The sequence below is a fragment of the Manacus vitellinus genome, unplaced genomic scaffold (assembly GCF_001715985.3).
Source record: "Manacus vitellinus isolate BGI_N305 unplaced genomic scaffold, ASM171598v3 scaffold_11_pilon, whole genome shotgun sequence".
In the NCBI taxonomy this organism is placed as follows: domain Eukaryota; kingdom Metazoa; phylum Chordata; class Aves; order Passeriformes; family Pipridae; genus Manacus; species Manacus vitellinus.
The window spans coordinates 11,045,818-11,058,030 of NW_021938895.1; the positions used below are offsets into that span (position 1 = coordinate 11,045,818).

General features: G+C 38.1%; 1 protein-coding gene across 3 annotated transcripts in view; it reads left to right on the forward strand.

Moving 5' to 3' along the window:
• The window catches only part of ROCK2 (Rho associated coiled-coil containing protein kinase 2), a 98,987-nt gene that overhangs the window by 29,353 nt on the left and 57,421 nt on the right, over positions 1 to 12,213 (forward strand). For all 3 annotated transcript variants that reach the window (XM_018088833.2, XM_018088836.2, XM_018088835.2), the window contains exon 2: positions 11,609 to 11,690. In XM_018088833.2, the coding sequence (XP_017944322.2) occupies positions 11,609 to 11,690 (82 nt within the window). The remainder of the gene's footprint in view (positions 1 to 11,608; positions 11,691 to 12,213) is intronic.

Genomic DNA, 12,213 nt, shown 5'->3' on the forward strand with positions numbered 1-12,213 from the left:
TACAGGACAGCCAGTTATGTGGGTTGGATAGGTGGGGTATGGTTAGATTTTCTCCCTGTTATGTTGTGGGGTTTTTTGGGGGGGGGGCAGGGGTAGTGTTTTTGGTTTTAATTTGTTTTGGTTTTTTGTTGTTGTTATTTTGGTTTTTGGTTTTTTTTCTTTTGTTCTTTTTCTGGTTTTTTGGAAGGTATTTCAAGGAAGTTTCTTCAAATTACTTCAGATCACAATCTTACTCATTTTGTTCCAGAGGGAAACACGGAAGATCAAACACTTCTAGTTGGGCTTGTCAGGAGAGACAACATGTTCAACATGTTCCGTTCTGGTCCTAGAGGCTGAGGCCAGTGACCTCTTAAATGCCTTTTTGTTATTGAAGTTGTTGAGAAAACTTCAATTCTTTGATAATACCTCATCCTCATGGATTTTACAAATGATGGAATTATTACTCGTCAGTCCCTAGAAGAACATGTATTGAGTTTCAGCAGAAATCATCCAGAAAAATTCCTATTCTGCCTTAAAATGTAGAATGCTGTATTAATAGTCCTGACTCAGGAATTGGAATGGAAGTGTTATTGCTGTTATTTTATATATTTAAACATTCGAAATATTTATTTATGTTAACATGTTTACATGTAGGCTTATGGGAAAATGTATTATGTGTTTGGGAGACAGACTTAATAGTGGATTTGACTGCAGTCTGGAGTCATCAGTGAAGTTTATTGTGTTGGACTGTGGAATCGTGTATTGCAATGTGAACTCCAAATGAATCTAATATTATGTAGGAAAAAAACCCTGAACATACTAAAATGCATCTACTCAAACGTATTCTGTAAAAATGTTTGTGTTTTTTCAAATTGCTTGTCCTTTTATATCAATAATACAATCTGTGTTTAACTAAGGTGATGAACAGATGCAACTACTTTTCAGAATGTCAGACTTATAAATAAGGCACTTATATTTCAAGAAAGTAGTGTATACTTACAAATTAAAGGAATTAAATTGATTATAAATTATTTCCTTTATTATCAAATCCATTTCTGTGAGAAAGCCATGTTTTAGGGCTGCTGAGCTTATTCTTTTTAATTAAAAATCAATCTCCTTCCTAACCAACAATGCATATGTATTATTGCAAAAATAAAAATCTTGTTTTCCTGATGTTGATATACTCTTTTGCCCTGTTGACTTTAGATATTGATGTTTGGTAGAAATAGATATACATATTCATTTTGTTTAAATTCCATTCATTTTCCTCCAATGTCATTAGGTAGCTACTCATGCAGAGATAATCTTAAAATAATTGTTTTGTCCATATTGCTAGGCAGTCGACCATCAGTAGTTTAAGTTTGAATAAGGTCTTTTGACTCATCATTATTTAAAACTAACTTTTACCTCTTTTGGGATTTTCCCATGTCCATTTAATCTTCTCTACTTTCTCGCACAGCCAGGCTCCCTTTCTTTCAGCAATCATTTTACAACTATAGACTTTTCCAGAAGTTCTCCACAAAACATGTCCACTAAATAGTAGAACTTTGCCCTGCTTCGACTGTTTCTATTTGATTTTAATTGTTTCTCCCCTGGAGCAGAAGTGGTGCCTTTTTCTGCTGCTGTATGGGTCAGTATCCTGCTTTCTGATGGGTTGGTCTGATATCTTGACCTTAAAAAAAAAAAAAAAAAGAACCCATCTGTGGCAGCAGTATGTATTCTGTGTTTTTCCATACTGCATTCAAATTCTGTACTGCAAAGTTAGATGTGATTTTGATTACCTCAGTTTTATTCATCACTTTAGCTGGAAATCTGGGCTCATGGAATTATGGTGGAGTACATTTTAAGAAATATGTGATGCAGCTGATTAGAATATGCTGCTGACATCAAACTTGAAGTTAGGCAGGAGATAATGTGATAGGCAGGCTATTATTTATTAAGTTTGAAGTGGTTTAAAGAGTGATTTTTCAACAGTTGCTGGTATTTTTAGTATGGGGAAATTTTGTAATAATTTGTTCTGAATCATTGAGTACAAAAAAACCCAGAACAAGTCCTGTTATAACTTCTAGTTAATCATGCTTTCAGGGGAGGAAGATGCTAGATGCTGTCTTGATTTTCCTTTCAAGTCTTGTTCTTTGCAGTTCCAACAACTGTATTAGAGATAGTTATCATAGTTATAATTTTTATTATTTACTCTAATAAGTATCCTTTTTAGTTGTTAGAATGTGTACTTGCTTTTCATTTATCCATGACTGCTAAATAGTGATTCTGATGGTGTAATGTGCAATGGATAGTTGCTGAAACTAACTTCACAGACTGAACTGTTTGAGGGTACAGAAAAATAAACAGAATCATTTTCATGATGGAGAAGTGGGATTCTTAGTTAATGTGGAACAAGAATGGCCTTTGTGGTCAAAACATGATTTTTTAAGAATAGACCATACATCTGTCTCCTTCTTCACACACAGATGAGCTCACTGACCTTTTATCTGTTTTCCTGGTGTTGCCTCTGACTCCTGCAGCTGCAGCCTTTGAAAGCCTTGTTTGGGAAAAGAGGAATGAATAAAAACCTGTGTGTTGCATTTGGATTTTCATGAACCAGTAGGTAACTCCGCTTTTTCAGGGTGTCAGAGAAATAATTCCGGGCATGGGTTTATTTTTTGTCCATTTGTAGATAGTCTTTTTGCAGTTCTAGTACTTGTACTGCTCTGCTTGATTGCTTGGGAAATCCATCTGAACTGGTGCATAAATGGCTGCGGAAAAGTGACAGTCAAAATTACCAGCCCACTCTTGCTCTCTTGTTAAGAAGCAAAGCTTGCTAATAAAGGCCTTGGAGGATTCCAATGAATAGGAAATTATCTCTAGTGTCATTTTAACAGGTTTGCATTTGTGGGCTTTACTGCACTATGTTTTGAAAGCAAATACGAATTCTAAAATCAAAAGTACCTAAAGAACCTGGAAATGTACAGCGACGTCAGATGAAAGCAGATTATGCTGAACTACTGAATTTTCCATGGCTACAGTGATAAGCAGCAAGACATGCAAGACCAGTTTTATTAAGGCTTAAAGAGAAAATAGGAACAGCTGATTTAGAGGAGAAAATGTGCATTTTTATGATGTTTAAGTTTTTTTTGAAGAGGGTAATGTTTTAGACATTGTTGTCTATTCACAGCTACTGGCTTATTCCTCTTTCCAGTCCTCTTTCTTTGGCTTAATGTACTGCTTTTACGTGTTTATACCAGCAATTTGTGAAGAGATTCCTGGTAGGCTTGGAAGGAATTTTAGAGATCACTAGTAAAGTCCTCTTCCCAGAGGTAGGATCCACAGCTGGATCTACTGTAATAAATATTTCTCTAACTCGTGAATCTCTTGTGAAGGTGATTTCTCAGCTTCCTTGGGTAGCTGTATTGTGTCAGTTCTTCACTACTGCTATTAAGAATTTTTTTTCCTAATCTGTAACCTAAATCTTCATGCCTAATTCAGCTAATTTTTATGCTGTTTCTGGGGATGTGAGGAAGTGTCCATCATCATTGTCACTCATAACAGCTTTTTATGTTCTGAAAGAACTTGTCCTGTCTCCTTAGGCAAACCATTTTTAAGACTGAAGTCTCTGGTGTTGACAGCCTTCCCTAGCACAAATTGCTTATCATTTTCCTGGTCTTGTTACCTTCCTTTCGGTTCTTTTCCAGCTTGTCTTTTGCAGTCCTCTGTACAGGGATTTACAACTCTGGATACAATATTCTGTCTTAGGCTGTAACAGCAGATGATTTGTGATCTTTATTTACAAAAGAATCTTGGTTCTCTGTGAGGTCTTATACAATGCACCTCCTGTTTATGAATCCTAGATAGGATGTCTAGTCTGCTATAACCCTGTGTTGTTGTCCGTTATCTTTTTGTGTATTTGTTATTCCAATTTTCATGTTCTGTGCATTTAACTTCTTTCAAAAGCACATGTTAGTGGGGATTTTCCCCTTTTTGGTATTTGGCCTTTGAGTTGTATCTGATTGTATTTTTTTCATGTTTTTTTTCCTTCTTTTTGAAGTAATTTTAAATGGGGGAGAAACAAAAGCATGTGCTCAAAACTCCAAGTTTGGTATCAGTCACAGAATTTATTTATTTATTTATTAGTTCTTAATAGATCTGTTTCTTATTCTGTTGCTTTATTGCGATAATGAAAATATTCTGTAGAAATGGAACAGGACAAACCCAACGGAATTTCTTTTTGACACACTTTTCCAAGTCCTGATGATTACCAAATTCCTGATAATTACCTTTTGGACATATTCTCCCTGATTTTCTATACTGTATTTTTTTACTTTGCCAATGAGAATGGTGAGTCTGGTGTTTTATTCCTATGTTAAGATGCTTTGCTTTATTGATTACATCACATGTTCTTCCAGAAATCAGTTACATGGCACTGTTTTATTTTTGAGAAGAATACAGAAATCCTTAAACCCTGGATCTCCCCTGTTAATCCTCTAGGTGTTTACAAAATGATTACTGTCATGTTCTATCTCCCTGTCCCCAAGTATTCTGATCTGTAGTTTGGAAAGCCCTCTGCCTTTAAATGGGAGTGCTGTGATTTGCCCTTTTGAGTCTTGCTGACCTCTCTTGTTCTCCTGAGTTCTCAAAGTAAATTGATTAAGACAGTCTCCTTAGATACTTGGAGTGAATTTCAGTGGCTCTTGCTAACTTCAGCACATTTCTTCATGTATATAGTGATTTTCATTAGGATTTGTTTTCATTGTTATCCTAGAAAGCCTGGAAGACCTAATCTGCCTGTGCACCCTTTCTTTTTTTGTAAATCTTAATGGATTTTTATTTTGGTAATTCTTAATGTAAAATATCTTCCATTATTTTCTCGTGTCCCTTGTAAAATACAACTCATTATACCTCTTTGTCTTTCTGATTGTTATTTACATGCTTCCACAGTGGTGTTCCTTAAAATTCTTGTTGCATCTTGAACAATTTTGTGATTATTGTTTTGTAAGTAGTTAGGGTGAAGGTATTTTTGGCCTGTTACCATCCTATCATTACAGCGGAACACTTTTATACTGTGCCTTTCAAATAGCAAGGGAAAATGTATAAAAACCATTAAAATATGCACATGGGATGCAGCACATAAGAGGACATGTCTCAAGGAGCGTTGCTTGTACGATGAAGAAAAATATGCATGTATTCAGTAGTAGACAACATTAAAACCATTTCAGTATTTGTTTACCTTCATGTACAGAAATCAGATTGTAAGTAAAACCTGTTGTTAAGTATTTACATAGTCATCTGTGGACAGTAGCTGCTTTTAGGTTTCTAAACTGTACATGCTCAATACTGTTAAAACTTAAATCTGTTAATTAACATAGAGCTATTGAAGAACTAGAATAGCAAGACCTCCCAGCAGTAAATGTTGGCTGCATTATCATGCCCCAGATTATTCCTTTACATACTAATTTTTCTTAAGTAAGAGAAAAGTGAATTCCATGTCCTAGTGATCAGTGAGTAGGATGGGCTTGGGAAAATGCTTTATTTGCCTTGCATATGACCTTTTAGTTGTTTTTCATACTGTGTTCTGTTACTGAGCTGTTCACCTTGCATCTGAAGGTAACTTCTGTGATATGGAAAGAGGTAATCATGCAGGAAAGACCAGAATTATTCAAGGCTCCGAGTGGCATAAGGAAGAACATAGTGGGGATTTAATCCTCATGAAGAGTCGTTAGATGGTCAGTTCTTGTGTGCATAGATTTGGGAAGTTCTGCCTTAAAAAGCATGTAGACCAAGTTAGGAAAATGTAATCTGAAGTTACAAGACTTTTCTATCTGTACTTTTGGCTGCAGCATATTATATTATATTTTATTTGAGGATTTGGAAGGTGAAAAGAATATTGTTTTGGTTTCCCTGTAAGTAATACTTCAGTGAAGTTTTCACAGAGTCACATGGGCGTGGATTGGAAGGGACCTTGAAGTCCCTTGTAGTCCAACTCCTTGTCTCCACGTAGGGACATCTTTTACTAGATTAGGCTTTTTATGTTTTCCGGTTACTGCAGGATTATGGATTGTTTCCTGAAGCAAGTGATACCTCTTCTATTCAGTCATGTTACTTTTGGGCCTTGAGTTTTACTGTTTTCACATCATGAAAGTGAGGAATAAATCAAAGCAGCCAAAAGCTGGTTTTGACACCCTGTGGCGTTCACATGTACATACAAATGTTAGACAGGTTCAAACAGTTATTTTAACTTCAGAAACTCCTGTCAGCACAACATGGTTTAATTTGGTGAGGGCTTCAGTTGGATTGCCTGGAATTAACATGGGACTCATTGAGAAACTATTAGTATTTTTTCCCTGTTACTGCCCCTTCTGTCAGAGAAGAACATAAACATGTTGTTCTTGTATCTCCTGAACTTTTCTTGCCTCTTTTTTCTTAGGTTCATTCAGGTCTGTAAACAGTGCAAGTCACTTGCTGGGAAAGCCAAGTTCCACACTGTCCACGGAGGGTGACTGTCAGAGTGGCCAGGAACTCTCCTCCTGGTGTAGTAGAAAGGTGTTGCAAAATTTATCAAGTTTGGACTTTTCTTTTGGAAAACAATCTGTGGAAAACATTTTAGCATGTTGGCCACGAGCAAAAGGCTTTTGATGGGGGCTGATCTGTCTTTGCCAGTGGTGCGTTTGTTTGGAAGCTGCTATTTTTGGCCTGTGAGCTTCTGAGTCTTTTGTAGGAGCAGAAAGAGGAAGTGAACAGTGAAATCCCTTTAATAGCATATTTCCTGGTTGAAGTGACTTATCTGTGAGGCCTAGACAGAGGCAACGTCATTTCCTGGATTACTTCTCTTCAGTCTGAACAGTCTGTTTTACTGTGTAATCTTTTGACCCAGCTTCTTAATTGTAGTGAATTTTTGTGTTAAGTAATGTAAACTAGGTCTTTCAATGAAAATGTAAAGCTTTAAGGAAACAACTTTTGACAAAATGCTAATGTGCAAGACAAGTCTTTCATAAACTACCTGTTGATATGAACTTATGAACGTCAAATTTTGTTCAAAAGCTTTTTTTTTAAAAAAACCCCACTTGTCTTTGAGGGAGTAGGATAATAAAGCTTGTTCACAGGGTTAAAAAAAAATTGACACTTTCTGTTCCTTGTGGTGATGATACTAATCACCTCTCTGACACCACCTGTAGCTGGCTGTCTTCAAGAGTTAGGACACTTCCAAATAGTTAATAATAGTTAATAAGAGTCAGTTGCACTTTCTCAAATTACCATTCATTAATAGCTACTGGTGAAAATTGTTACCAGGAGTCCATGAAAAAGAGGCAGAAAGAGCTAATAAAAAAATTAGCAGTAAATATGGTTCTCAGTTTTTATAGCCCACAAAAAAGCTGTGGAATCAGAATGACACAGGCAAAAAACCAGTGACATCTAAAATTTTAATACACAGCTCTGTTTAAATTGGAAATTACAGTTGGTTTGGATCTTGTAATCCAACTTCACAAAAATTTTTGTTCAGGTTGATAACTTTATTCTTTTCCCTGACATTTTGCATAAGGTGGAAGTCAAACACACTATATATGAGTTTCTTGGTTGACCACTAAAATACCTTTGCATGAAAAGCATTATAATATCAGGCGACTTCTCCAAAATACAAAGAACAGAAGTATGCCTGGCTGATTTGTGTTAGCACAGAGTGCTTTTACATCTCCCTTAAAATGTCTGCCCAGTCGTTAGTGATCATGAGAATATTGTGGCAGTGAAAGAAGAATGCTGGAGTTCGGTGGTGTGTGTAGACTGCCGGCAAATTGGAATTGATACTTTACTGAGCTAGGTAAAATCCTAAAAGGTGGCCCAGCTGTTCTCCACTGGGGCCTTCAGCATGGTCCTTCTCTACATTTTGCAAAACGAGGATCCGTATTTCTGCTGGCACACTGTGCTCCAGAATGAGATATCCTTTTTGGAAGGTGGTGCTTGCTAAATAAAGAGTAGTATGGATTATGTTGTTTTGCAGAAAATCACCTGAAGTCAGTACTTTCCATTGGATTTGTCTGGGTTATTGGGCAATACCTGCGCAGTTCATGAAGTGATTAATCCATAATTATTTAAAAACTTCGTTACTTTGATTTGGTTTTATTTTATCTTCTGTAAAAATGTTGTCAAAATTAAGAATAGGTAGTAAGTCTTCTGTCCCTCTGAAAGATGAGTATGATGTCCTGGTGCATCACTCCTTTATTTGTAATGAGTCTTGCAGGAACAGTTATGATCAAGCTGAAATAATTCTTATAATTATTATTATGAAAGCAACTACTGTACCTTCTTTATTGATTTTATTGACTGGATTAGGAACTGGCTGGAGGGCCGGGCCCAGAGAGTGGTGGTGAACGGGGCTGCATCCAGTTGGCAGCTGGTCACTAGTGGTGTCCCCAGGGATCAGTGTTGGGCCCAGTCCTGTTTAATATCTTTATCGATGATTTAGATGAGGGGATTGAGTCCACCATCAGAAAATTTGCAGATGACACTAAGTTGGGGGGAGTGTTGATCAGCTGGAAGGCAGGAGGGCTCTGCAGAGGGACCCAGACAGACTGGAGAGTTGGGCTGATTCCAACGGGATGAGGTTCAACAAAGCCAAGTGCCTGATCCTCCACTTTGGCCACAACAACCCCCTGCAGCGCTACAGGCTGGGCACAGAGTGGCTGGAGAGCAGCCAGGCAGAAAGGGACCTGAGAGTTTGGATTGACAGGAGGCATGAACGGTGAGCCAGCAGTGTGCCCAGGTTTGGCGCAAGCAGGCCAATGGCATCCTGGCCTGGATCAGGAAGCAGTGTGGCCGAACAGATCAGGGAAGAGGATTCTCCCCTGTACTCAGCACTGGTGAGGCCCAGCACCTGGAGTGCTGTGTCCAGTTCTGGGCCCCTCAGTTCAGGAAGGATATTGAGGTGCTGGAGCAGGTCCAGAGAGAAGCAACAAGGCTGGTGCAAGGGAGCTCGAGCCACTAAGTCCCATGAGGAGAGGCTGAGGGAGCTGGGGTTGTTCAGCCTGGAGAAGAGGAGGCTCAGGGGAGACCTCATCACTCTCTACAACTCCCTGAAAGGAGGTTGTAGCCAGGTGGGGGTTGGTCTCTTCTCCCAGGCAGCTACCAGTAAGATAAGAGGGCAGGGACTTAATCTCTGCCAGGGGAGGTTTAGGTTGGATATTAGGAAGAAATTTTTTACAGAGAAGGTAATCAGGCATTGGAATGGGCTGCCCAGGGAAGTGGTGGATTCTCTGTCCCTGGAGATTTTTAAGGTGAGACTGGATGCGGCTCTCAGTGCCATGGTCTGGTAACTACGGTGGTGTTGGATCAACGGTTGGACTTGATGATCTTGGAGGTCCTTTCCAACCCAGCTGATTCTATGATATGACTTCCCTTTTTGTTTATTAACACTGTTTTATGTTTCTTTCTGTTAGGAAATTCTAAAACTCTATGTAACAGTTTATGTTACATAGATTCAAGAATAAGATTCCACCTTTTTTCTGAGCAGCAGTGGAAATATTATCGGTGTTACATCACAGAATGTTTGCAGTTTGCAAGAACTTCTTGAGATCGTCTAGTACAACACCCGTGCTCATTGCATGGTCAGCTAGAGTAGGTTGACCAAGACCAGGTCCAGTCAGGTTTAGAGTATCTCCGCTGGTGGGGACACCACAACCTCTCTGGGCAATTTGTTCCAGTGCTTGACCAAAGGAAAAAAGTTTAGTTTTCAGATAGAATTTCCTGTGTTCTACCTTGTGTCCATTGTCTCTTGTCCTGTCAGTGAGCACTGCCTTTTCTTCAGTCCCTCCCATCAGGTGCTTATACGCATTGATGAGCTCCCCTGCCCTGAGCATCTCAGCCATCTCAGGCTGATGAGTCCCAGCTCTCTGAGCCTTTCCTCTTTTGAGAAGTGCTCCAGTGCTTTAATCTTCATGGCCCATTGCTGGACTTGCTCCAGTAAATCCTTGCTTTTTATGATTTGGAGAGCCCAGGGATGGATGCTGCACTCCAGGTGTGACCTCATCAGTACTGAGCAGAGAGGAAGGATCATCTGTTCACTAGGACCGTCAGGTCCTTCTTTGCAAAGCTGCTCTCCAGCTTCTCAGGCTGCAGCCTATACCTGGTGCCTGGGGTTATTCCTTCCCTCAAAGCAAGACTTGGCTTTTCCCCTTACTGAACTTTGTGTTAATCTTCTCTGTCCAGGGGTGCACAGCTGGTGGCTGGACTTTGTGCCACTGATCACAGTCTCTTGGGCCTAGTCTTTCAGACAGCTTTTAATCATTTGTCTAACCTGTACTTTGTCAGTGTGTCTCTGACACTTTGTAAGACACTTTCATTTGTCAGGAGGTAAAAAGTAAATAAATAAATAAAATCTCTTAGTGTTGAGAATGATCTTAACCATAAATGTATTTTGTGGTGCAAAGTGACATCTCCACAGAGGTAGTCTTATTTGTGTATATGTGTATTTAGGACAAAGTGGCATTCAAAATAATCTTAGGCCTCACCTTTGACTCTCTCCAGATAGGTTTTTAGAATGAGTGATTTTAGTGATATTTTCAATAAATTATACCTTCTCAGATATTTTAAGAAAAAGGTATGAAATCAGCAGATTGTTAGCTATAGCCTCAGTTAAGAAGACTGAAAAGCTATCTAGTTCTGTTGGCTGCCTATAATAAACATGATATGGTCTCTGACTTAAATCTCTATGATGCCCTATCAAGGTTCAAAAACCTGAAGAAACAGTCTCAGAATTTTGTTCTTAGAGCGATGAATAAAACTACCAGTTCAGGCTGAACACTGGAGTTGCTGACAATGAATGATATCTGTGCCTCCTCTTACTATCTGAAACTAATTTTTAGTTTTGTTTGTCCATGTGTAACTGGAAAAGTGTTTGTGTTTTAGAGTAATTTTTTTAAGTTTTCCCGACTTGCAGAAAGGTGGAATTGAGCTAAGTCTTGTAACAGGCATTTAAAATACTATTCTTAGTTTAGATTTGGTGATCTCATCCCTTGCCATTTTAAGAGGTCTCAATTGTTTTCTGCTGAGGCACTGATAATGGGTAGCAGAATGGTCTGTAGAGTTCTGGCTTGCCTTCTTGTGAGTCACTTAGAAAAAGTAATCTAGTCTTGTGAACCTGAATTACGTGGTGAATTGTCTTCTTAAGTTTAGGTCACATCTTGCTTCTAAGAAAAATGAACAGTTGGTTTTCAAATATCCAGAACAAGAAGGTAGACTGTGATCAGAGCAATAATATGGATAATACAAACATTTCCTGCAAATGTTTTTTGGCAGGAAATGTGTAACGAAATCCTTGTGAACGAAAATAGGAAAAATGGACTGACTGAACTCAGTATCTTAAATCAGTGTTTAATGAGTAAGATTAAAACTACTATTCCAGTTTAAGTCCCAGTGCCACTAATCAGTGGTAATATAGCTGTACTGTTTATAGAACTTGGAACCAGTCAGTGTGTGTTAGCTCCTCTGCTGGTTTATAAACATACTTGAGAGCTTGTTTGATTTGCCTACTAGGAATGTAATGCATGCTTGAATAATATATAATCAGTCTCAGTGTAGTAGTTTTAGTGAAGTTGTTAATTAAGATTTTAGAACTCAATTAACCTGTTTTTATTTTTTTTTTCAGGACGGCTTGAATTCTTTGGTCCTTGATCTGGATTATCCAGCACTGAGGAAGAACAAGAACATTGATAATTTCTTAAATAGATGTAAGTTGCAAGTGGCCCTTGAACAATGACATAGTTGTGATCTCAGTCATAGGAAGCTGAGTGGTCAGAAATGCTTTACTGATGGTCATTGTACTGATTTTTATAACTCTGAGCTTCTATATTCAGAAGGCTTTGGAGGACCATTTGTTACAGAAAGAAGTTTCATTTTGGGGAGTTATTATATTACTGAAAATAATGTTGAAAAATACAAGCTGTAGATTTTTGTTTTCTTAAATACAGTTGGAAAAATCCTTTTATGTTATTTTTTTTATCTTACGTATGTGTAGCTATATAATTTGCTAAGCATATCGCATATCCAAGTTATTATTCCTCAGGAATTCATTACACAAAATGTCAACATTGTTTATATAGTCATACTTGATCTAACCCACAGCCTTCTGTGGGTTTTTAAAACTAAAAACTAAAACTAAGGTTGTACCTTAAAATATGTTGGTGCATTTTTGCACCTTTGCATAGATGTGTGTGATTCTCCTCAAATTAATTGTAGACAGGATCTTGGAGT